General features: G+C 42.1%; 2 protein-coding genes across 5 annotated transcripts in view; one reads left to right on the plus strand and one right to left on the minus strand.

Moving 5' to 3' along the window:
• Positions 1-5044, minus strand: part of AK9 (adenylate kinase 9) — a 171428-nt gene extending 166384 nt beyond the window's left edge. The window contains exon 1 of the mRNA XM_064294766.1: positions 4945-5044. The gene's annotated coding sequence lies outside the window, so the exon portion shown is untranslated. The remainder of the gene's footprint in view (positions 1-4944) is intronic.
• Positions 1-25298, plus strand: part of FIG4 (FIG4 phosphoinositide 5-phosphatase) — a 195033-nt gene that overhangs the window by 44779 nt on the left and 124956 nt on the right. The window contains exon 1 of one of the 4 annotated variants that reach the window (XM_064289653.1): positions 5181-6405. The exons of 1 other annotated variant lie outside the window; for it this stretch is intronic. In XM_064289653.1, coding sequence (XP_064145723.1) covers positions 6340-6405 — 66 coding nt within the window. In that variant the 5' untranslated portion in view covers positions 5181-6339. Of the gene's footprint in view, positions 1-5180; positions 6406-25298 lie in introns of those variants that run through there. 2 more of the 4 variants (XM_023542888.2, XM_003404299.4) reach the window with 2 other exon arrangements.

The following is a 25298-nucleotide window of genomic DNA, read 5'->3' on the forward strand; positions in this document are numbered from 1 at the left end:
CAAAGGAAGATTCATCAAATCATCTCACCAGCAAAAACAAAATAAAAACTTGACCTTTTTAGTTGAGATGCAGCCCATCTAAACTGTGAACATATTTCTCCACAAAGAAGCTCTCAATTGTCTGACTCTGCACATGATCTGATTGAGATATCTAAATTCACAGCTCTGACTAGTTTTCCACACTAAAGCCAGAGCCTTGAGGCCTGGGATAGGGATATCAGGGTGGGCAGATGTGACTGAATACCTTGAACCCCCAAACTCCCCCAAATCCTTAGGATTAAGAGAAGGAGCAGCTATTGCCTCACCTGGGGCAGACAGCTCACAAGACAATGCTTGCCCTCCACAAGATCTGCCTTTATTTTCCTCATCGCTTCTACAGCAATAACTGGGGTCAAGTGTTAGCACAGCCTAACTGGGGAAGCAGTGCTATGGGAAGAAAGGTGTTATTCACCTAATGAGCTGTAGGACCTGGCCATTATGTATTAGCAGAAACCAAGACAGCATGCCTAGGAATAGATCTTGAGGGTGCTGAGTTGGGGAATGCAGACTGAGTAGAATGTAGACTTATTGATATGTGGGCTCTCTGCAATTACTTATGGTTCAACATCCTGGCAAAGACACCTGGAACCAGTCCTAATACACTGCTGGGAAGGTTCCTTGAAGCTGTGAAAAAACAACGGCTTACAGCAAATAAGGTGGAGATGCTGGAACTGCCTTGGCAGAGTACAGAGGGAGGTGTCAAAGTCTCACAGAGGTGGCATGCTAGAATGGGTTTATTATGTGAGGGCAGAGAGCTCATCAGCTGATTCTGTTCCTTGGGATGGCAGAGAACGCTCTCTTCATTAAGGCAATAAGGAACGACCTAGTCAGGGGCACTGGTATCATTAAGGAGTTCAGTGGCTACCATTTGAGGGCCAGGGTTGAAGGTAGGGAAAAGACTGCTATGATACTGGGTTTCCTAGTCGGTGGGAATGATACAATGCTGGAAGAGCAGAGGACAGGTGGCAGCATTTTACCATCAGAGGCAAAGTAGACATCATTACCATAATGGGCATCAAGCCCAGAATGGCAACCGGCAAGACCCACAAAGACCTGTGGCGATGTCTTATAAACCATAGCATTCCTAAGGATTAGACAGATGAGCAGTCAGTGTGAGTGTACATTAATTTACATTTCTAAAAAAGCTAAAGAACAAGTGAACCAAAGGCTGATGCCAGCAGCCACAGTGAACAATCAAGATTCCTTACTCAAGTCTCAGCTGCAGAGCCTACTTATTGAAGGGGACCTTGAGGATGGCCCCCTGTAACACCATGACAAGTATTTACAACAGCAGTCCCCCTAATTCTTCTCCAAGGGAAGCTACGACCACTAACCAGAGGAACTGCACACAGTGGAAATGGGAATATCCTCCTCTTGCAAGGGCTGTTGGCACAGGGCCTGAGCTGACACTGATACCACTGTACCGAAATGCCACTATGGCCCTATTAGAGTGAGGGCAAATGGAGATTCAGTAATAAATGTACTTTGGCTCAAACCTGTTTCCAGTGCCTCCAACGGGTCCACGGGACCACCCCATGGTTATTTTCCTGGTCATTGAGTGTATAATTGGGGCAGCAGCTGGCAAAATCTTCACAGTGGTTCTCTGCCTATGGAGTAAGAGCCACTGTGGTAGAAAAGGCTTAGTGGACACTCATAAAACTGCCTGCCCCCTTTCCAATCACTGGCCAGATAAATAACAGGAAATCATCCTGACAGAAATGGCAGAGTGCTACCCAAAACAATTTAAAGTCTGTTTAATTCTCCAGTCTAGTTTTTGTGAGAACTAGATAGGACTTGAAGCACTTACTGATGAATCAAAGACCACAACCTTCAGTATGGATTATACCTCGACATAAAGAAAACAAAAATCCTCACAACTGGACCAATAAGCAACATCATGATAAACAGAGAAAAGATGGAAGTTGTCAAGGATTTCATTTTACTTGGATCCACAATCAACAGCCATGGAAGCAGCAGTCAAGAAATCAAAAGATGCATTGCATTGGGCAAATTTGCTACAAAGGACCTCTTTAAAGTGTTGAAAAGCAAACATGTCCCCTTGAGGACTGAGGTGTACCAGACCCAAGCCATGGTATTTTCTCAATTGCATCATAAGGATGTGAAAGCTGGGCAATGAATAAGGAAGACCGAAGAAGAACTGATGCCTTTGAACTGTGGTGTTGGCAAAGAATACGAATATACTATGGACTGAAAAAAAGAACAAACAAATCTGTCCTGGAAGAAGTACAACCAGAATGCTCCTTAGAAGCAAGGATGGCGAGACTGTCTCACATACTTTGGACATGCTGTCAGGAGGGATCAGTCCCTGGAGAAGGACATCATGCCTGGTAATGTACAGGGTCAGTGGAAAAGAGGAAGACCCCCAACGAGATGGACTGACACAGTGGCTGCAAAAATGGACTCAAGTATAACAATGATTGTGAATATGGCCCAGGACTGGGCAGTGTTTTGTTCTGCAGTATACAGGGTTGCTATGAGTTGGAACCCACTTGACGGCACCTAACAATAACAAAACAGACAGATTATAGCAGATGATGATGGCCTATTGTAAACTTAACTCAGTGGTAGCCCCAAATTGCAGCTGCTATGTATTAAACCTGTTGCCGTTGATTCTCATAGTGACTCTATATAGGACAGATTAGAACTGCCCCATAGGGTTTCCAAGGAACAGCTGGTGGATTTGAACTGCCAACTTTTTGGTTAGCAGCCATAGCTCTTAACCACTGTGCCACCAGGGCTCTGATATGTACTAGATGAGATCTTTACTAAATTGACACAGCTTCACGCACTGATTAAGTGGCTATTGATCTGGCAAATGTGTTCTTTTTAATCCCCGTCAGGAAGGAAGATCAGAAGCAGTTTGGATTCATTTAACTGATTACATATTTAGCACCTAACATGTGCCAGGCCCTGTGCTGGTATTAAGGCACATTAGATTCATCTGAGGAATTTTAAATAAATACTGATTCCCTGGCCCCACCTCAGACCAAATGAACCCTACTACCTGGGTGGTGGGACCTGGGCATCCATAATACCTCCCCAGGTAATTCTATGGGGGCAACCACAGCTCAGAACCTGTAAGAAATACAATATAATGGAGCTTCTAGTCAAGGAGGGAAGACGAACAATGATTAGAAAAGCATATGACAATATAGTTAAAAATTGTACAAGTATTATGGAAAAAAAAGTACATTTCTACAAGGACAGGTAACAAGGTGACCTAACTCAGTTTGAAAAACCAAGGAAGGCTTCTCTAAAGAAATGATAGTGGTTAAGAGCTTGGCTGTTAACCAAAAGGTCAGCAGTTCTAATCTACCAGCCACTCTTTGAAAACCCTGTGGGGCACTGTCCCATAGGGTCACATAGGGTCACTATGAGTTGGAATCCACTCGAGGTAATCTTTTTTTTTAAACGAAGGGTAAGTATGAGGTAGCCAGGTGAAGGGACTTGCTTGAGGAGTGGAGAGAAAAGAGTTTCAGGCAGAAGAAAACCAAATACAAGCAACATTCTAAGATGGGAGGGAACATCTCCACCAGTTCATTCAGTTGGAGCAAAGAGCTTCCATGCTGATTCATGTGGATGTGTCAATGTAAGCCAATGACCACTGTATCATTGTGTTGCTACAACAACCAACATTGAGAAACTGAAAGGACGTGTCAACATAAGCCAAAGACCACTGTATCATTGTGTTTCTACAACAACCAACATTGAGAAACCGAAAGGATGTGTCAATGTAAGCCAATGACCACTGTATCATTGTGTTTCTACAACAACCAACATTGAGAAACTGAAGGGTCTTCTTTTTCTTTTTTCTTGATTTTTGTTATTTCTGTTGAGCTACATCTAGTATTCTGTCTGAAATAAACCTTGTAGACTGAAGCAATAAAGAGGTTCTTTGATATCAGAAAGACAGAGGAGTAAAGGCTGCAAGAGAGGAGTTGTGGGAGAAGAATTTTAAGAGAAGCTCTTTACTGACAATAAACAAATTTTAAAAAGCCATGCCTACTAAAATTGGCTAAGCAAATTACCAAAAGTTTGATCTTCCTGCATTTGTTTGTCCAGGTATTAAAATAATAAGTAAGGATGAGAAAGTTCTTCAGAACAGGTAGTTTATAAACGTAATACACATTCTGTATAACCCAGGATCAAGTGTGATTGACATGGGAGGTCCTTTGAGCCCCTGAGAAGTTCTGAGCATGAGAAACGCCCAAATAAGTCCCAATTACAATACCAATGTTATTTTCTTCTCCCTGCCCCCATGCTTATTTTTCTAAGGTAAATCTAATCTTTTCTGGAGAGAAACCCCTTAGGATGTGATTTCTGCTGTTTTGAGTGGGCAAGTCTCCTGGGAAACCTAGCACTTCTGCCTGGGCTAAGTTAACTCCCCACTGCCATCTGGTGGATTCCGACTCATAATCGGACCCTATAGGGCAGAGTAGAACTGCCCTATAGAGTCTCCAAGACTGTAATCTTTATGGAAGCAGACTGCAACATCTTTCTACCCTGGAGCGCCTGGAGGGTTCGAACAACGACCTTTCGGTTAGTAACCGAGTGCTCTAACCACTGCGCTACCAGGGCTCCTGTCTGAATAGACTCCACAGCAATAGAAGGGAGGTTGGCTGCCACACCCGTACATTTTATACTCTCATAGCAGGTGCTCATTAAATACTTGCTGAATTTATATATTATTAGGTTTTTTGGGGGGGTTAGTTGTTCAAAGCGACATAAAAAAGTGGATTTAGGAAGAGATCCCGAAGTTCAGTTTTTCAAGAAAAAGAAGTGGTCTGAGGTCCCCAGAGGAGATAAGATTCTGTGCAACCCATGCGAAAATGCATCTGGGCCATGGACAACGACCCCGCTGGCACCGAGAAACAGGGTACTTACCTGACCCGGGCAGACTCCGCAGGCTCCGCCACCGCCGCCCCCTGGTTCTCCGGAGATCTGTTGAGCGGTTGCCCCGGAAACCCCCGGCGGCAACGGCAGGAGGCGGTGCCGGGGGCGGTGCCTGGGGGTGGGGGCGGTGCCTCCGGGGCGGGGGCGGTGCCCGGGGGCGGTGCCTCGGGGGCGCTGCACCCTAGGAATTGTTAGGTGCCAGTTGGGACGGTTCAGACTCACAGCGACCTCAGGTACAATAGAACAGAACAAACACTGCCCGGTCCTGTGCCATCCTCATAATCGCCTAGGGAGGGCCGACTGTTACTTATTCTGATTTCTTTTCTAATTTTAAATATTCAATCTTGCACCTAATTTTGTACTCATTATACACGACTTTTCACAAATGTAGATGGTGATGATCAGAAAGGATACATAAATTTCCGATGTGCACACACATCAAATGGAAGAAACCCTATTTAAAGCCAGGGCTGCCTGATTCCAAAGTCAGTGCTTTTTCTTCTACAGTGCTCTTGATAACTCATTTTCAGAATTTGCAAATTATTAACCTCCTGGGTACAAGTATGTGGCAAAGTAAAAATTTTCCAGTCTTAGGTGAGTTTTTTTTCTTTTTAATTCCTTGTACCACACAGCCTCTGTGTAATATGTCTTTTATTGGCTCTCGTAGGCCAACGACGGGCAAAAACGTTGACATTCACCTCAGTGAAGCACAATCTGTAGGTTTCAGCAGAAATATGCAGGGAAAATAACAGACTTGAGAACAGATCTATCCTGCAACTCCGAGAACCCGCTTCAAAAGAAGCGACCGAATTCCAAATCTCCCTCCTAGTCCAAAGATAACCCAAACCAAAACCAAACTCTGCCATCCAGTCGATTCTGACTCATAGACCCTATAGAACACGATAGAACTACCCCACACAATTTCCAAGAATCCGCTGGATTCAAACTGCCGACCTCTTGGGTAGGAGCCAAACGCTCAACCACTGCGCGACCAGAGGAATCCGCTAACCCAGCTCTTCTTTTTTCCACCCACTTTTTCTCGTGCCCTCACCAAAGATGGCACCCCTCGCTTCCTCCCTCCGTAACACGCAAGCTCTGGGAGTCTCTACTAGACCTCTCTATGGTACATCCTCCAGCCCCGCCCCCTGCTGTGCCTGGGGTTGGGCTTGCCTGGAGGTGGGGGGGTGGCGGGGGTGCAGGGACCCGGAAATACCTGAGCATCTATAGCTTTAGAGCTTTACTGTCCAGGTGGTGTTTTTTCCGGGCTGGACCCGGTGTCTAGAATCTAAGGTGTCTTCTCTCCGGGTCTCCTGGGACAGTCCGGCGGTTGCCGCAACCTGAGCCGCAGCCTGTGCCCCGGTGTGGGCCCCCCGATTGCTTGGGGCCATGCCCACGGCTGCTGCTCCCATCATCAGCTCGGTCCAGAAACTGGTGTTATACGAGACCAGAGCTGTGAGTACCTGGTGCTGCTGAGTGCGGCTTAGCACGGGCGGGGGCCTAGCGGGCGGGTGAGTGTGGGGACCGAGGCCAGAGGCCAAGCCCCCAGTTGCCGATTCCCAGCCATGGGCAGAAGCTAGCAATTTTGGGCTGTGCTTGGGGGTCTTTGCCCTGTTTGCGCACCCAAGACATTGCTGCGTTTGCATGTACATATTTCCACTTACAAGCCACGGCTGGAGCACACTGGAAACAGGTGCTTGGTACTTCAGAAACTTTCAAGAGATTCGGCACAAGTTACTGCATTCTTTTCAGCTTTCAAAAAGTGCGTTAGAGTTGTAGAGTTCAGTAGTTACAATAGAGGCAGAGGTATGAAAAAATTTCTTGACCTATGATCAGGAACTTTTCTGTTTTCCTATTTCATGGCATACCATCACTATGATTTGTTAAGGGCACTGTTATTGCTGAAAAATTTGGTTCCCTTTTTTCTTATTTGAAAGAAAAGAAAACCCTTTTTTGTTTAATAACATCTAGTTTGAACAAACTTATCTTGCTTTTCATTTGACTTTTTTTCAGCACATTTTATTTGCTATTTTATTGACTCAAATGGCTGTGTAAATAGTTGCTAGTAGAATAAGCAGATCCTTTTTAATGTATTTAGGTTACTAGTACACAAATTTAAGGAATTAAAAATAAAGTTGATACACCTTTTCTAAAATGGGGTACTACAGTGATATTAGGGCCTGTGTTTAATATTATCTGCTTAGTGACAGCAAGATTGCATTTGCTGGAAACTTGCATAGCACTCTTCCTTATGCTATGAAATGTCTTATAAAGCGCGTTCAGTGGAGCTTGGGTCGTCTTCATTACAGGAGTACAAGAATGGTAACTGACAGTTTCTCAGTTATAACGTTATAACGTGGTCCTAAATTGCATGCCTGTTCCAGGTCCTCATGAAGATAGCAATATTGTTGACTAAATAGTTTTGCTAACAACTTGATTAGATTCAGACTAGAAGATGAAATTATGAAATATACAGTGTTTGCAAATATCTTCAGCTGTTCTCTGAGGAGGTCATACAGGAGTACCATTTTAACATTGAAAACAAAACCTTCTGCTTTCTGTAAAATGTGCTGGTAACTGTCCCTGGTTAGAAACATCAATATCATACTTAATCCACAGAAATCTCAGTCCATTAATAAACTGAGCATTCATAAGGACTGGCTGAGATGTCAGTGTAAACCTATCTATCCATTATTTCCAAAGCAAAGTTCAGATCATAGGGCTCCTCTGCTGTGAAATCAGTGGCCTCATTTAGGGAGTAAACCCTGAATCTCTTTAGTTTGATGTTCAAAGCCATATGGGATTTGTTCTGGTTTGTCTGGTTTCACATGTAATGTAATTTTAATTCAGCAGACATTTATTAAGGATCAACTGTGTGCTTTTGTGTACCTTATTCTGCAGTGAAGTATTGCTTTCAGGTCCCTGTATCTACCCAGTGTTTTTATGCGTTCTCTCTCCCTGCAGTGTCCTGTTGCTTCTGCTACTGTCAAAACCTTGCTGGTCCTCACAGCACAGGTTTGGTACACTGCCTTGCAAACAGTAGGCTCTCCGTAGATGTGGCTTAAAGGGTCAGATGCAAAGAGAAGGAACCCTGGAGGCGCAATGGTTGAGTGCTGGGCTGCTAAGCGAAAGGTCTGCATTTCGAACCTACCCAGCAGCTCTGTGGGAGAAAAAACCTGGCAAGTAACTGCTCCTGAAAAGATTACATCCAGGAAACCCTGTGGGGCAGTTCTGCTCTGTCATATAGGGTCACTGTGAGTCAGAATTGACTTGTTGGTGCACAGCAACACCAACGCAAAGGCATGTGGGCTCTAGAACCACTGCGCTGTGAACCCACTATGTGACCCTTTCAGTCACCTGAGCATGGAAACTCATTCTGGCCAGCTTAGGGGAAAAAGGTGAATTTATTAGAAGGATACTGGGGGGCAGGAGAGGGTGGGCTTTGCATAGAACCATTGGAGTATCCTAGCTTCCCAGCCTCTGGAAAGGCAGGAACAGGACCACAGGGTTTGAAAACCCTCTCAGAGTACTGCCAAGAACATAGGATTGGAGAAAGAATCTGATTGGCTCAGCTATGATGGGGTATCTGTCCCTGGGTGGACTAATCATAGCGACTGGGAGCGGGGTTGACAGTAGTGACCTGGCTACTAGAACCAGCCCTTTGTTTGAGGAAATGTTTGGGCTTGGGCAGCCACCCTGAGAAGTCTGCTGCATTTAATCTCTTTGAATCTCAGTTTCCTTATCAGTAAAGTGGATAATTCTTTTATATTTTTGACTTAGAAAAAGATAGAAGGAGAAAGTTTTTTTGAGTAATAAGTTCAAAGTTTAAGGAACGTAAATAACTTGGAAAAAAACATTAGTGGAAACTAAATTTAAAGAAGAAACCTGTTGCCATCAAGCTGTTTCTGACTCATTGTAACTTCAGGTGTTTCTGAGTAGAACTGCCCTCCAAAGGGTCTTCGATGGCTGTGATCTTAGGAAGTAGATTGCCAGGCCTTGCTTCCATGGCTCTGCGGGGTGAATTCAAACTGCCCACCTTTCAGCTAATAGTCGAGCACAAGCTGTTTGCACCATTCAAACCAAAAACCAAACCCACTGCTGTTAAGTGGATTCCAAGTTATGGTAACCCCATGTGTTACAAAGGATTATCAGTTTTATCAATCTTTTGAAAGAACCATCTTTTGAGTTGGTAATTTTTTTCTACTGTTTGTTCATTTTCTGTTTAATCCATTTCTACTCTTAGGTTTATTATTTCCTTCTTTTTATGGGTTTTGGATTTAATGAGTTCATTTTTCTAGCTTCATGAGGTAGACATTTAGCTCATTAGTTTATTTTTTCTTTTCTAATATAAAGCATTTAAAACTGTAAATGTAAATCCAGAGACAATCAAAAGACTAACAACTGACAGGGAAAGTACTAGTAGCTTGAATGACAAAAAAAGCAGTATATCTTTTTATGCAAAAATGTTTTACAATTCAGTCTGAAAAATAAAACATTCAATAAGAAAGGACAAAGACATGAATAGGCGATTCACCAAAAATGAAGTATGTGTGAGAAGACATTCAACTCGTTAATACTTAAAGCTATAAAATAAGAATAGATTCCTATTTTCCACCTGTCAGAATGGCAATGATTGGAAAGATTGGCCAAAGGCATTATTGGCAAGTATGTGAAAGCAGTGGGCATTCCTGCTTTCTTCTTAGTGGGTTAGGAAGGGAGTTGTTGTTAGTTGCCGTAGTTTCAGCTCCGACTCATGGTGACCTTGCCTGATCCTGTGCCATCTTTGTGATGACTGGTATGTTTGAATCCATTTTTGCTGCTATTGTCTAGCCATCCATCCAGCACTGTATCAGACAATATTCTGTTGGGACCCATAGCATTTTCATTGGCTAATTTTTGAAAGTAGATCGCCAGGCCTTTCTTTCTTATTCTGTCTTAGTCTGGAAGCTTTGCTGAAACCTGTCCACCAGGGGTGACCCTGCTGGTATTTGAAATATTGGTGGCATAGTGTCCAGCATCATAGCAACACGCAAGCCACCATAGTACTATAAACTGACGACGGGTGGTGAGGAAGGAATTAGGGGACACGTTAAAGAGCAAAAGAGACAGTGGGTAAGATGGACTGTCTCTTGTCCTGAGCCTTCATTTAGAAACATGATTGGATAGAAGTGGCCCTGAGATGAAGTTCAGGTTGTCATTATTACCTGTGTTTAGAGGTAGATTTTAAGGAATATTTGAACAGGATAAAAAGATTATTCTAACAGCTTCACCCCTACAAAACACACATGCAGACAAAAGACTGCCAGTTTTGTTCAGCCACTTGAAATGAAGTGCTGTGTATTCATTTCTTTGTTATGAGATCGTCACTTACTTTGTTACCTGTGTTGAGAGGTTAATAGATAGCATGCAGGAGGTAGTTTTGGCCTTGTGAAGGGTCTTCTTGCTCCCAAATTTACCTTTTCTCTCTCACTCCTAGTACTTTCACACTGCCCTTTGCCTCTTATGACCCTGCTCTGGCCCTTATGTGCCCTGTGACCCAGGCCTGCAGATCAACTAAGGCCTAACTCTCCAGCCCTAATGCTCACATAGCCCAGTGCAACTAGGAGTTGCCCACAGGGATTTTAGCAACCTGAAATGTTGTTGTCGTCAAGTCAGCTCTGACTCATGGTGACCCCATGTACAACAGAACAAAACGTTGCCTCGTCTTTTGCCGTCTTCACGATCATTAGTATGCTCAAGCCCATTGTTGCAGCTACAGTGTATTTTGAGTATTTTCCAACCTAGGGGATTCATCTCCCAGCACTATATCAGACAATAATCTGTCGTAATGTGGTGAGTTACATGTTGCTATGATGCTGGAAGCTATTCCACCCGTATTTCAAATACCAGTAGGGTCACCACCTATGGTGGACAGGTTTCAGTGGAGCTTCCAAACTAAGGCAGATGAGGAAGAAACACTTGATGATCTACTTGTGAAAATTAGCCAGCGAAAATCCTGTGGGCCCCACCCTGAAGTTATCCTAGGTGAAATTGCAGTTTGCCATAGGTGGTTTCCAATTTATAGGTGCTCTTGCTGAATGTGATGCCGCTAGGGGTCTTAGCATTATAATAAGTGACCATCTCATAACAAAGAAATAAATACATAGCACTTGACTTTAAAATTGGTAGTTGAACAGAACTGTGGCAGTTTTTTTGTGTCTGCACATGTGTTTTGTGGGGGTGAAGTTGTTGGGGTAGTCTTTACACTTGCTATCTCAAAATTGTTGCCCTTCCTTCCTTCCTCCCTTCTGTTGCTGGAATCGAATAAGGTTCTTGCCTCTTACTGGTCAAGAATGAGCAGGTAAGGCACGAAGAGTTTTCCACACAAGCAAAGCTTTATTGAACAGGTTTACAAGCCGAGATGAGGAGGGCCTAAGCTATGCTTACCCCCATCTCTCAGAACAAAGGACTTGAATGGGCTTTTAAAAATTCTTGAGTGGGAAAAGATCCATGTTTATTCAGAGGCATAGATGGAGTTTTCCGGCAAGTAGCCCGTTTTGGGCGGGGATAGGTTAACTAAGGTGCACGCGCAACTGCTTTCTAAGATGGCTCTTGTCCCAGAGGCCTTCGGGATTCGTAGCAGGACTTATTGTGGGGTGTTGCATCTGCGCAGTCTCTCGCTTCCTGAGTTTGATTCCCCATCTGCGTCTGCAGTCCCTTACTGCCCCTGGTGGAAGGGCACACAGCAGTCACAGGTGGATGTTCCGCGCATGTCCCTGGGGCTAGTTTCATCTGGCTGCTTCTGAAAGGCAACTTCAAAGAAGTTTGTAAGCTGTTTTCTGATACCCTGCCCCATTGTTCTGGGGAATGGGTTTGTTTCTGCGCCCTGGCCCATTTCCTGTTACTTTGTTTGCAGATTTGGGGGCCCCTCTGTTCCCTGTATTACTTCCTCCCTTTCTCCCTCCCACTCTCCTCCCCTCTATTACGCCAAAATGATTTAAGGAAGCTTCTCTATCACACAATAAAACAGAATAGAATAAAATAAGAACCGCAACATGAGGAATGCGTCTTACTTAATTAGCCTTAATTTGTGTATTTAAGGAATGGGAGAGAGCAATTAATTATTATTTTTTTTATTGTGCATTAAGTGAAAGTTTACAGTTCGTCAGTTTCTCATACAAAAACTCGTACACACATTGTTATGTGACCTTAGTTGCTTTCGCTACAATGTGACAGTACACTCCTCTCTACCCTATGTTTCTCGTGTCCATTCAACCAGCTCCTGTCCCCCTATGCCTTCTTATCTCGCCTCCAGACAGGAGCTACCCACATAGTCTCATGTGTCTACTTGATCTAAGAAGCACATTCCTCACCAGTATCATTTTATGTCTTATGTTGTTGTTCTCGTTAGGTGCCGTCAAGTCGGTTCTGACTCATAGCAACCCTATGCACAACAGAATGAAACACTGCCTGGTCCTGTGCCATCCTTACAATCATTGTTATGCTCGAGCTCATTGTTGCAGTCACTGTGTCAGTCCACCTCATTGAGGGACTTCCTCTTTTCCACTGACCCTGTACTTTGCCAAGCATGATGTCCTTCTCCAGGGACTGATCCCTCCTGACAACATGTCCAAAGTATGTAAGACGCAGTCTTGCAATTCTTGCTTCTAAGGAGCATTCTGGTTGTACTTCTTCTAAGACAGATTTGTTCATTCTTTTGGCAGTCCATGGTATATTCAATATTCTTCACCAGCACCACAATTTAAAGGTATCAGTTCTTCTTCAGTCTTCCTTATTTGTTGTCCAGCTTTCACATGCGTGTGATTCAATTGAAAATACCATGACTTGGGTCAGGTGCACCTTAGTCTTCAAGGTGACATCTTTGCTCTTCAACACTTTAAAGAGGTCCTTTGCAGCAGATTTACCCAATGCAATGCGTCTTTTGATTTCTTGACTGCTGCTTCCATGGCTGTTGATTGTGGATCCAAGTAAAATGAAATCCTTGACAACTTCAATCTTTTCTGTTTATCATGCTGTTGCTCATTGGTCCAGTTGTGAGGATTTTTGTTTTGTTTATGTTGAGGTGAAGTCCATACTGAAGGCTGTGGTCTTTGATCTTCATTAGTAAGTGCTTCAAGTCCTTTTCACTTCCAGCAAGCAGGGTTGTGTCATCTATATAATGCAGATTGTTAATGAGTCTCCTTCCAATTCTGATGCCCCGTTCTTCTTCATATAGTCCAGCTTCTCATATTATTTGCTCAGCATACAGATTAAATAGATATGGTGAAAGAATACAACCTGGACGCACACCTTTCCTGACTTTAAACCAATCAGTATCCCCTTGTTCTGTCCGAACAACTGCCCCTTGATCTATGTAAAGGTTCCTCATAAGCACAAGCAAGTGTTCTGGAATTCCCGTTCTTTGCAATGTTATCCGTAATTTGTTATGATCCACACAGTCTAATGCCTTTGCATAGTCAGTAAAACACAGGTAAACATCCTCCACATGTCTGTCAGTTTGTCGTACTGTGGGGGCTTTCGTGTTGCTGTGATGCTGGCAGGTATGCCACTGGTATTCAGATACCAGCAGGGTCACCCATGGAGGACAGGTTTCAGTTGAGCTTCCAGACTCAGACAGACTAGGAAGAAGGACCCGCCAGTCTACTTCTGAAAAGCATAAGACAGTGAAAACCTTATGAATAGCAGCAGGACATTGTCTGACATAGTGCTGGAAGATGAGCCCTCCAGGTTGGAAGGCACTTAAAAGATGACTGGGGAAGAGCTGCCTCCTCAAAGTAGAGTCGCCCTTAATGACGTGGCTGGAGTAAAGCTTTCGAGACCTTCATTTTCTGATGTGGCACGACTCAAAACGAGAAGAAACAGCTGCAAACATCCATTAATAATTGAACCTGGAATGTGTGAAGTGTGAATCTAGGAAAATTGGAAATTGTCAAAAATGAAATGGAATGCATAAACATCGATATCGTAGGCATTAGTGAACTGAAATGGCCTGGTGTTGGCCGTTTTGAATTGGACAGTCATGTAGTGTACTATGCTGGGAATGACAACTTGAAGAGGAATGGTGTTGCATTCATCTTCAAAAAGAACATTTTAAGATCTATCCTGAAGTACAACGCTGTCAGTGATAGGATAATAGCCACACGCCTACAAGGAAGAACAGTTAATACGACTATTATTCAAATTGATGCACCAACCACTAGGGCCAAAGATGAAGAAATAGAAGATTTTTACCAGCTGCTGCAGTCTGAAATTGATCGAATATGCAATCAAGATGCATTGATAATTACTGGAGATTGGAATGCGAAAGTTGGAAACAAAGAAGAAGGATCAGTAGTTATGTCGTATAGTCCAGTCTAATATTTGTCTAAAGAGTTGGCTTTGAGAATGGTTTTAGTTTTGGGCTAACAGAGAGTCCAGGGGCCATGACCTCTGGGGCCCCTCCAGTGTCAGTCAGACCATTAAGTCTGGTCTTTTTACTGGAATTTGAGGTCTGTATCGCACTTTTCTCCTGCTCCAACAGGGATTCTCTGTTGTGTTCCCTGTCAGGGTAGTCATTGTGGTAGCTGGGCACCATCTAATTCTTCTGGTCTCAGGCTGAGGGAGTCTGTGGTTGATGTGGCCCTTTCTGTCTCTTGGGCTCATATTTTCCATGTCCCTTTGGTGTTCTTCATTCTGTTTTGCTCCAGGTGGATTGAGACCAATTGATGCATCTTAGATGGCTGCTTACTAGCTTTTAAGACCCCCAGATGCTGCTCACCTAATGGGATGCAGAACGTTTTCTTAATACATTTTGTTGTGCCAATTGACCTAGATGTCCCCCAAAACCATGGTCCCCAGAGCCCTGCCCCTGCTACTCTGTCCCTCCCAGTTTTTGGTTGTATTCAGGAAACTTCTTAGCTTTTGAATTAGTCCAGTTGTGCTGACTTCCCCTGCGTTGTGTGTTGTCCTTCCCTTCACCTAAAATAATTCTTGTCCACTATCTCATTAGTGAATACCCCTTTCCCTCTCTCCCTCCCCACCCTTGTAACCATCAAAGAATGTTTTCTTCTGTGTTTAAACCTTTTCTTATAATAGTGGTCTCATACAATATTTGTCCTTTTGTGACTAATTTCAGTCAGCATAATGCTTCCAGATTCCTCCATGTTATGAGATGTTTCACAGATTCATTGTTCTTTATCGTTGAGTAGCATTCCATTGTGTGAATATACCATAATTTTTTTATCCACTCATCTGTTGATGGGCATCTTGGTTGTTTCCATCTTTTTGCTATTGTAAATAGTGCTACAGTAAACATAGATGTGCATATATCTATTCCTGTAAGAGCTCTTATTTCTCAAGGATATATTTTAAGGAGTGGGATTGCTGGATTTTATGGCAGTTCTATGTCTAGCTTTTTAAGAAAGCACCAAATCGATTTCCAAAGTGATTGTACCATTTTACATTCCCACCAGCAGTGCATAATTGTTGCAGTCTCTCCACAGTTTCTCCAACATTTATAATTTCGTGTTTTTTGGATTAATGCTAGCCTGGTTTTGATTTGATTTCTCTAATGGCTAAAGATCGTGAGCATTTTCCTAATGTATCTGTTAGTTGCCTGAATGTCTTCTTTGATGAAGTGCCTGTTCATATCCTTTGCCCATTTTTTAATTGGGTTATTTGTCTTTTTGTGGTTGAGGTTTTGCCCTAGCTTGTAGATTTTAGAGATTAGATGCTAATTGGATTTGTCATAGGTGAATTTTTTTTCCCAGTCTGTAGGTTGTCTTTTTACTCTTTTGGTGAAGTCTTTAGATGAGCATAGGTTTTTTATTTTTAGGAGCTCCCAGTTATCTAGTTTCTCTTCTGGTGTTTGTGCATTTTAGTAATGCTTTGTATACTGTTTATGCCATGTTTTCGGGCTCCTAGCATTTTCTGTATTTTTTCTTCCATGATCTTTATGATTTTAGATTTTACATGTAGGTCTTTAATCCATTTTTAGGTTGTTTTTGTGCATGGTGTGAGGTATAGGTCTTGTTTGATTTTTTTGCAGAGGGGATATCCTAGTTATGGCAGTACCATTTGTTAAAGAGACTGCTTTTCCCCATTTACTGGACTTTGGGCCTTTGTCAAGTATCCGCTGCTCATAGGTGGTTGAATTTATGTCTGGATTCTCAATTCTGTTTCATTGGCCTATGTATCTGTTGTTGTACCAGTAACAGGCTGTTTTGACTACTGTGGTGGTATAATAGGTTCTAAAATCAGGTAGTGTGAGGCTTCCCACTTTGTCCTTTTTCAGTAATGCTTTACTTGTGGGCAGCCTCTTCCCTTTCCATATGAAGTTGGTGATTTGTTTCTCCATCTCATTAAAAAATGCCATTGGAATGTGGGTTGGGATTGCATTGTATATATAGATTGCTTTGGGTAGGATAGATATTTTCACGATGTTGAGGCTTCCTATCCATGAGCAAGGTATGTTTTTCCACTTATGTAGGTCTCTTGGTGTCTTGAAGTAGAGTCTTGTAGTTTTTGTTGTATAGGTCTTTTACATCTCTGGTTAGATTTATTCCTAAGTATTTTATCTTCTTGTGGGCTATTGTAAATTGTATTTATTTGGTGATTTCATCTTTGATGTTCTCTTTGTTAGTGTAGGAGAATCCAGCTGATTTTGTATGTTTGTCTTGTATTCTGATATTTTGCTGAACTCCCATTAGTTCCAGTAGTTTTCTTATGGATTCTTTAAGGTTTTCTGTGTATAAGATCGTATCATCTGCAAATAGAGATACTTCTATTTCTTTCTTACTGTCTTAGTTATCTAGTGCTGCTATAACGGAAATACCACAAGTGGATGACTTTAACAAAGAGAAATTTATTTCCTCTCAGTAAAGTAGGCTAGAAGTCCAGATTCAGGGCATCAGCTTCAGGGGAAGGATTTCTCTCTCTCTCTCGGCTCTGGAGGAAGGTCCTTGTCCTCAATCTTCCCTTAGTCGAGGAGCTTCTCAGGCGCAGGGACCCCAGGTCCAAAGGATGTGCTCTGTTCCTGGTGCTGCTTCCTTGGTGGTATGAGGTCCCCAACTCTCTGGTTGCTTCCCTTTCCTTTCATCTCTTGAGAGATAAAAGGTGGTGCAGGCCCCACCACAGGGAAGCTCCCTTTACATTGGATCAGGGAGGTGACCTGAGTAAGGGTGGTGTTACAATCCCACCCTAATCCTCTTTAGCATAAAGTTACAATCACAAAATGGAGGGCAACCACAGAATACTGGGAATCATGGCCTAACCAAGTTGACACATGTTTTTGAGGAGACACAATTCAATCCATGACCCTTACCAATTTGGATGCCCTTTTTTAATTTTTCTAGCCTAATTGTTCTGGCTAAGACCTCCAGCGCAATGTTGAATAAGAGTGGTGATAAAGGGCATCCAGGAAAGAACAATTTAGATTATGGTTGCCAAAGGGATTGGAGAAGGAAACCAAAGCATGTAAGGTGGGGGAGAGAGCATAGCTGATTTATAGTTGATTTGGAAGATGTGGTTTGGAGGTGACCAAGTTTCACACTTGTTCTAAAGGGGATTTGAAGCTTCCTCTTCAGTGAAGCCCTGAAGCTCTAAAGGTGATTTGTAGACATCCCTTTTGACTGTGAGAGGCCCGCTTCCCCCTTCTGAGCTGCATTGCAGATTGTTGAGATTAAGGAAGAAGTGAGGTGACAGACCTGGCACTTCTATTAGGTTGTGAGAACTTTATGGAATCTTTAAAAATAACAGCTTTAATCGGAAAGTTCAAATCAAGTTTAATATTCAGGGAAGCTGTCATACATCCTAAAATTTCTCCCCTTTCAAGAAGGTTGATTTCCTCCCTCAGATGAAAAGTGAGTGATTAATTAGCCTGTCATTATAAAAAGAGATAATGTTAGCAGGTACTGAATTTCCTGTTAAATGGATTACCTTTTGTATTTAATTTGAACTTCATGTTATGTCTCTTAGAAACACATTCATCTTTAGACTAAATTGCTGCTGTTAAAGTTACATTTTTGAAATTTTAAGCTTTTTCTTGAACTGTGTATGATGCTCAACTTTCAGAATAGAACCAACTCAGATCATCCTTCTTTCTGGATGGACATTTTAACAGAGTTCTTTTTGGTATCCTAATTCTCTACCCAAATCCCCAGCAATCGCACCTCCCCCAACATATCTATACATTCCCACCTCCTCCATAATTATACAATCCCACCTCCCCCAACGTATCTATACATTCCCACCTCCTCCATAATTATACAATCCCACCTCCCCCAACATGTTTATACAATCCCACTTCCCCCAACATGTTTATACAATCCAACTTCCCCCAACATGTCTCTACAATCCCACTTCCCACAACATATTTATACAATCCCACTTCCCCCAACATGTCTATACAATCCCACCTCGTCCAACATATCCATAAATACACACGCACACATTTTCTCCAGCAGTGTTGAAGGCATTATGTTCCTGCCTTCCACCTTCCGGTGCTACTGCTGAAACTTTCTAGTGTTATTCTTTCTTGATCTGTGGTTTGAAACCTGTTTTGTACCTGTTTGTACCATGTTATTTTATTTTGTTTTTGTTGAGAATATGCACAGCAAAACATACACCAATTCAACATTTTCTACATGTACAATTCATTGACATTGATTGCATTCTTCAGATTGTGCAACCATTTTCACGCCCTTTTCTGAGTTGTTCCTCCTCCATTAATATAAACTCACTGCCCCTGAGGTTCCTATCTAATCTTTAGAGTTGCTTTTGTCAATTTGATCCCATATAGATAGTTCTTAAAAGAGCATAATCCTCAAGGCAGACCTTTTTTTTACTACTTAAGCTAAACTATTATTTGGTTTTAAGACTTCAGGGGATATTTTTGGTTTAAAGTTTAAAGATTATCTCGGGGCAATAGTTTCAGGGGTTCATCTAGCCTCCATGACTCCAGAAAGTCTGGATTCCATGAAAATTTTAAATTCTGTTTTACATTTCTGCCCTTTTGATCAGGATTCAGCTATAGAATCCTTGACCAAAATGTTCAATAATGGTATCTGGGCAACATCCAGTTCTTCTGGCCTCATGGCAAAGGTGGCACTTTTTCATGGAGGCACTTAGCTACACATTCCATATCCTCCTCCTATTCCTGACTCTCCATCCTGCATTGCTCCAGGTGAATAGAGACCAATTGTTGTACCTTGGATGCCATCTCCTTTTTTTCTGAAATTTTATACTCCTACCTCCAAAAAAATGGGGAAGTTGGACAATGAATAAGGAAGACTGAAGAATTGATGCTTTGAATTACGGTGTTGGTGAAGAATATTGAATGTATCAGTGTCATAGATTGAATTGTGTCCCCCCAAAATGTGTGTCAACTTGGCTAGACCATGATTCCCAATATTGTGTGATTATCCATCATTTTGTCATCTGATGTGATTTTCTTATGTGCTGTAAATCCCACCTCTATAATGTTAATGAGCCAGGATTAGAGTTATGTTAATGAAGCAGGACTCAATACACAAGATTAGGTTGTGTCTTAAATCAATCTCTTTTGAGATATAAAAGAGAGACTTGTGCAGAGAGGAGCAGGACTTCATACCACCAAGAAAGCAGCACCAAGAGCAGAGCGAGTCCTTTGGATCTGGGATTCCTGCACTGAGATGCTCCTAGACTAGGGGAAGATTGATGACAAGGACCTTCCCCCAGAACCGACAGAGGAAGAAAGCTTTCCCTTAGAGCTGGCACCCTGAATTTGGGCTTCCAGGTTCCCGAACTGTGAGAGAATAAATTTCTTTTTGTTAAAGCCAGCTACATGTGGTATTTCTGTTATAGCAGCACTAGATGACTAAGACAACCAGGGACTGCCAGAAAAACGAACTAATCTGTCTTGGAAGAAATACAGCCAGAGTGCTCCTTAGAAGTGAGGTTGGAGAGACTTTGTCTCATGTACTTTGGACATGTTATCAGGAGGGACCAGCCCCTAGAGAAGGACATCATGCTTGGTAAGGTAGAGGGTCAGTGAAAAAGAGAAAGATCCTCTACAAGATGGATTGACACAGTGGCTGCAACGGTGAGCTTAAACATAGCAACAATTTGTTGAGGATGGCACAGTACCGGGCAGTGTTTTGTTCTGTTGTACATAGGGTTGCTATGATTTGGAACCGCCTCAGCGGCACCTAACAACAACAACAACAACAGCCTCCAAAGGTGTCAGGTGTTGTAGATTTCAACACCTTTTGGAGGTTCTATAGTGTGAATCTGCACATCTAGGGTCTCCATGAGTGGGAATCGACCCACAGTAACTAACAACAACATAGTATGAATTGGATTGCTTCTTGACTTTCCCCACTGTCATCTTAGGATTCAACCTTCTTGGGCCTGCTCATCAGTTTCAAATAATATTTTTTGCTGCTATCTCCTTCATTCCTCCTTTTGCCGTTAGGATTTTGTGCCTAAAAAACAAGCAAATAAAAAAGAAACTTTACTATGGTTTTAGTGAGGCATTTGGGAGGAACAGAGGTGTCAGTCTTCAGTATTTAACCAGAAGACTACCCATTTGCTCTTCAGCCAATTCTGTTATGGATTTTGCCACCACCCTATCACTGAAACTGGCCACAGAAAGACCACTCACGTGCTCCTCGTCATCAGATCCACTGGGCACTTCTCTGCCCTCACCTTTCTTGACCTATTAGCAGCATTTGATATGGATGTGAAATGATCTCTTTGCTTTGGAAATTCTATACTGTCCTGGGTTCTTTCCCACTCACTGGCCATTCCTCTCAGTCTTTTCAGCTGGTTTCTTCTCTTTATCCAGCCTCTAAACGATGGAGTGCCTCAGGCTAGTTTTTTTGGCTCTCTTCTGTATGTACACTCTTACTAGTAGGTTTAACCCAGTCCCATGGTTATAAGTACCATATATGAGCTGATGACACCCACTGAGTTCTCACCCTGGAGATCTGGACTCATGTATTCAGTTCCTACCTGATTTCTTTGGATATCTCAAACTTAGCATGTTGTAAATAGAGCTCTAGTTTTCTGTCAGATCTGTTTCTTCTCCAGTCATCCTAACACCAGTGTGCGGCACCACCGTCTAGCTAGGTCACTGAAACCAAAAACCTAGGGATCAACCTTGATTGCTCCTTTTCCCAATCTAATCCGTCAGCAACCTTCAGTTTATCTTTTGTCTCAGGTGTCTGTCTAGTCCAGTGCCTGGCAAATGAGACATTCATTACTAGATGGTTGAGTGAATGACATCAATACAAAACCAGGAAAATGTGGTGTAAAAAAAGTTGACTCTAAAAATGTTGAGATCATGAGAGACAAAAGCAAGGGGACAATTCTAGATTAAAGGAAATTAAAAAAGACATGGCTCGATTGCACTGGGTTACTGGGTAACCAAGCGCAATACACGATCCTTGATTGGATTCTACTTTTTAAAAAGTTAGATATAAGGAATATTATGGGAACATTTAGGAAAACTTTAATATGGTTGTATGTAGATAATGTATGATTGGTATTATGATTATGCATGTGGATGTTCTTGTTTTTAGGAAATAGTTGTTGAAGCTTCTAGGGGTGATATGTCATGATACCTGCAACCCACTTTCAAATGATTCCGGGGGAAAAAGCTTATCTCAAGAGGGAGGGGAGGACAAAGCAAATGCAACAAAATGTTAATAGTTGGTGAATCTAGATGAAGGCTATATGGAGGCTCATTATACTATTTTGTCGTTTTAACTGTAGGTGTGAAGTTTTTCAAAATAAAAAATTACCTGTGAAGAAGAACTTTAAGAAACTAGACATTGCAGGGCAGCTTTTAACTCTTAAAAATGCTGGGATCCCTTTTGAAGCATAATATTTAATGCAACAAAGTCTAAAGGTATACGTAGTTGTCAAGTTGATGTATTTAACAGGGAGGAAATAAAACTGAGGCGAAACAAGGCCTTCCTGTAAAAGTTCCCTTTTTTACAAACTAGTATGAAATTTTTTGAGTATGAAATTAGATGGTTAGCTGCCCACAAGGGGGCAGTGCAGGAGAGTAATTCTCCTGTCCACCGCAGGCCAACTGAAAACTGGTTTTCTTTCCCATGTAACTGGCTCCGCATGAGGTCGCTATTCTCTGAACAAAACTATTTTAGATTCTTAGAACATTATGGATGAGAGAGAATGTAAATAGTTAACCGATTCCGATTTCTTTCCCTCCACTCAGATCTGCCTGTAAATGTGGTGAATTTTAACTTTTGGCTCCTCTAATTCATGGAGTCTTTGGAGGGGCCTGAGTCTGGGAGTTTCAATCTGCCTCCCTGTGTGTGTGTTCCCAAGGCCAGTGCACCATGCATTTATAATATCTCTTTCTCTCTGTTTTTTTTCCTTTGTGATAAACCAGCCAAGTTATAATCCTATTACAAATAATGTTTAGATTTCTTAAAATTCTAGCAATTTCATTCAGGGATTTTTTTTCCTTTTTTTTTAACTTCCTATAAAACTGTGATGTATCCTTTTACTAAGTGGTTGAATTAAAAGGGCCATCTTTCTTTATATCTGCTTACCCAAAAGATGGGGTACTGTAAATGTTGTCGGAAACTATCCAACAAATTAAAGTAATTACTCTGTGGTAGATGGCTGCTCTCTCAGCTAACGTTTACCTAATGCCTGGGGAACCAGATCATGGTACTAGACTTGAGGAATTAAAAACCACAGAACTTAAGAAGTTAGCTCCAGTCTCATAAGGTGCTTATAATTAGGTGGAGGAGGCAGACATGCCCCAAACAAATTGAGACAAGGCCTTCAGAAATAAGTGCTAAATTTAGATATAAATAAAAATACTCTGAGGACCCAGAGCAAGAATTTTCTTGGGGGGGGGGAGGTCACTTGTCCTAACTTGACATACTCCAGGAAGTCCTGCTTAGCTCTCCTTCAAGGCCAAACTTGGCATCAAGATAACATCAGCTTCTCTGGGTAGCTTGCTGATCCTCCCAGAATGAGTTAGGTGCCCTTGCTGTGTTCCCATTGCATCTGGCTTGTACTTCTAGAGCATGTTATTCATGATTGTTAATTTGCATGCTCTTTTCTCCCAAGAACAAAGACTGATTACTAATATATTTGTGCATTCTCCCATTCTGGTCTGTAAGTGCTTTTCTTTCTTTGGGGTACTTTCTTTTTTCCTCTCTGTTTTGTCTTTTTCCTCTTTAAAAGAAGAGGAGAGAAGAACTAACACTCACGAAGTTCCTTCTTTGTATTAGACCCTGCATTTGGTACTTTGGAAGCTTTTTTTTTTTTTTTTTGTACTTTAAGTGAAAGTTTACAATTCAAGTCAGTTTCTCATAGAAAAACTCATACACACATTGTTATGTGACCCTAGTTGCTCTCCCTACAAGGTGACAGCACACTCCTTTTCTCCACTCTGTGTTTCCCGTGTCTATTCAACCAGCCCCTGTCACTCTCTGACTTCTCATCTGGCCTCCAGACAGGAGCTGGCCACATAGCCTCATGTGTCTACTTGAGCTAAGAAGCACACTCCTCACCAGCATCATTTTATGTCTTATAGTCCAGTCAAACCTTTGTCTGAAGAGTTGGCTTCAAGAATGGTTTTAGTTTTGGGCTAGCAGAGAGTCTGGGGGCCATGACCTCTGGGGTTCCTCCAGTGTCAGACCATTAAGTCTGGTCTTTTTTCAAGAATTTGAGGTCTGCATCCCACTGCTGTCCTGCTCCATCAGGGGTTCTCTGTTGTGTTCCCTGTCAGGGTAGTCATTGGTGGTAGCCGGTCACCATCTAGTTCTTCCGTTCTCAGACTGAGGGAGTCTCTGGTTTATGTGGCCCTTTTTGTCTCTTGGGCTCATAGTTTCCTTGTGTCTTTGGTGTTCTTCGTTCTCCTTTGCTCCAGGTGGGTTGAGACCAATTGATACATCTTAGATGGCCACTTGCTAGCTTTTAAGACCCAGATGCCACTCTCTGAAGTGGGATGCAGAACATTTTCTCAATTCTCTTTGTTACGCCAGTTGACTTAGATGTCCCCTGAAACCATGGTCGCCAGACTCCCATCCCTGCTACTCTGTCCCTCCAAGTGTTTGGTTGTATTCAGGAAACTTCTTAGCTTTTGGATTAGTCCAGTTGTGCTGACTTCTCCTGTTTTGTGTATTGTCCTTTTCTTCACCTAAAATAATTCTTGTCTACTTTATCTAATTAGTGAATACCTCTCTTCTTCTCTCCCTCCCCACCCTTGTAACTATCAAAGGATATTTTCTTCTGTGTTTAAACCTTTTCTTGAGTTCTTATAATAGTGGTCTCATACAATATTTGTCCTTTTGCAGCTGACTAATTTCACTCGGCATAATGCCTTCCAGATTCCTCCATGTTATGAGATGTTTCATGGATTCATTGTAGTTCTTTATTGTTGTGTAGTATTCCATTGTGTTAATATACCATAATTTGTTTATCCATTCATCTGCTGATGGACACTTTGGTTGGAAAGAGTACTGTGATGAACATAGGTGTGCATGTATCTATTTGTTTGAGGGCTCTTATTTCTCTAGGATATATTCCAGGGAGTGGGATTGCTGGATCATATGGTAGTTCTATTTCTAGCTTTTTAGGAAAGTGCCAAATTGATTTCCAAAGGGGTTGTACCATTTTACATTCCCAACAGCAGTACATAAGTGTTCCAGTCTCTCCACAGCCACTCCAACATTTATTATTTTGTATTTTTTTGGATTAATGCCAGCCTTGTTGGGGTGAAATGGTAACTCATTGTAGTTTTGATTTGCATTTCTCTAATGGCTAACGATCATGAGCATTTCCTCGTGCATCTTTTAGTCACCTGAATATCTTCTTTGGGGAAGTGCCTGTTCATGTCCTTTGCCCATTTTTTAATTGGGTTATTTGCCTTTTTGTTGTTGAGGTTTTGCAGTATCTTGTAGATTTTAGAGATTAGATGCTGATCAGGTTTTACATAGTCAAAAATCTTTTCCCAGTCCATAGGTTGTCTTTTTACTCCTTTGGTGAAGTCTTTGGATGAGCATAAGTGTTTGATTTTTAGGAGCTCCCAGTTATCTAGTTTCTCTTCTGTTGTTTGTGCATTGTTAGTATTGTTTTGTATACTGTTTATGCCATGTATTAGGACTCACTTTAGGAGCGTTTTAATCTTGTTCCTTTAATGAACATGTCAAGCACAACAAACTTTTTGCACTTGCTGTTTCCTGTCCTGGGAACAGTTTTTCCTCCTGTCTTCGAGGGAGTGGCTGCCTTTTCTGCTAACAAACATGTTATAGTTTGCAAACCATTCTCCTTAAGTTAATTTTATTGGGTTTAGTTACCCCTGTCCTCTCAGTGATAGGTAGGGTTTCACGGGCAGAAATTAGCTG

This window comes from Loxodonta africana, chromosome 1 (assembly GCF_030014295.1).
Source record: "Loxodonta africana isolate mLoxAfr1 chromosome 1, mLoxAfr1.hap2, whole genome shotgun sequence".
Taxonomy (NCBI): domain Eukaryota; kingdom Metazoa; phylum Chordata; class Mammalia; order Proboscidea; family Elephantidae; genus Loxodonta; species Loxodonta africana.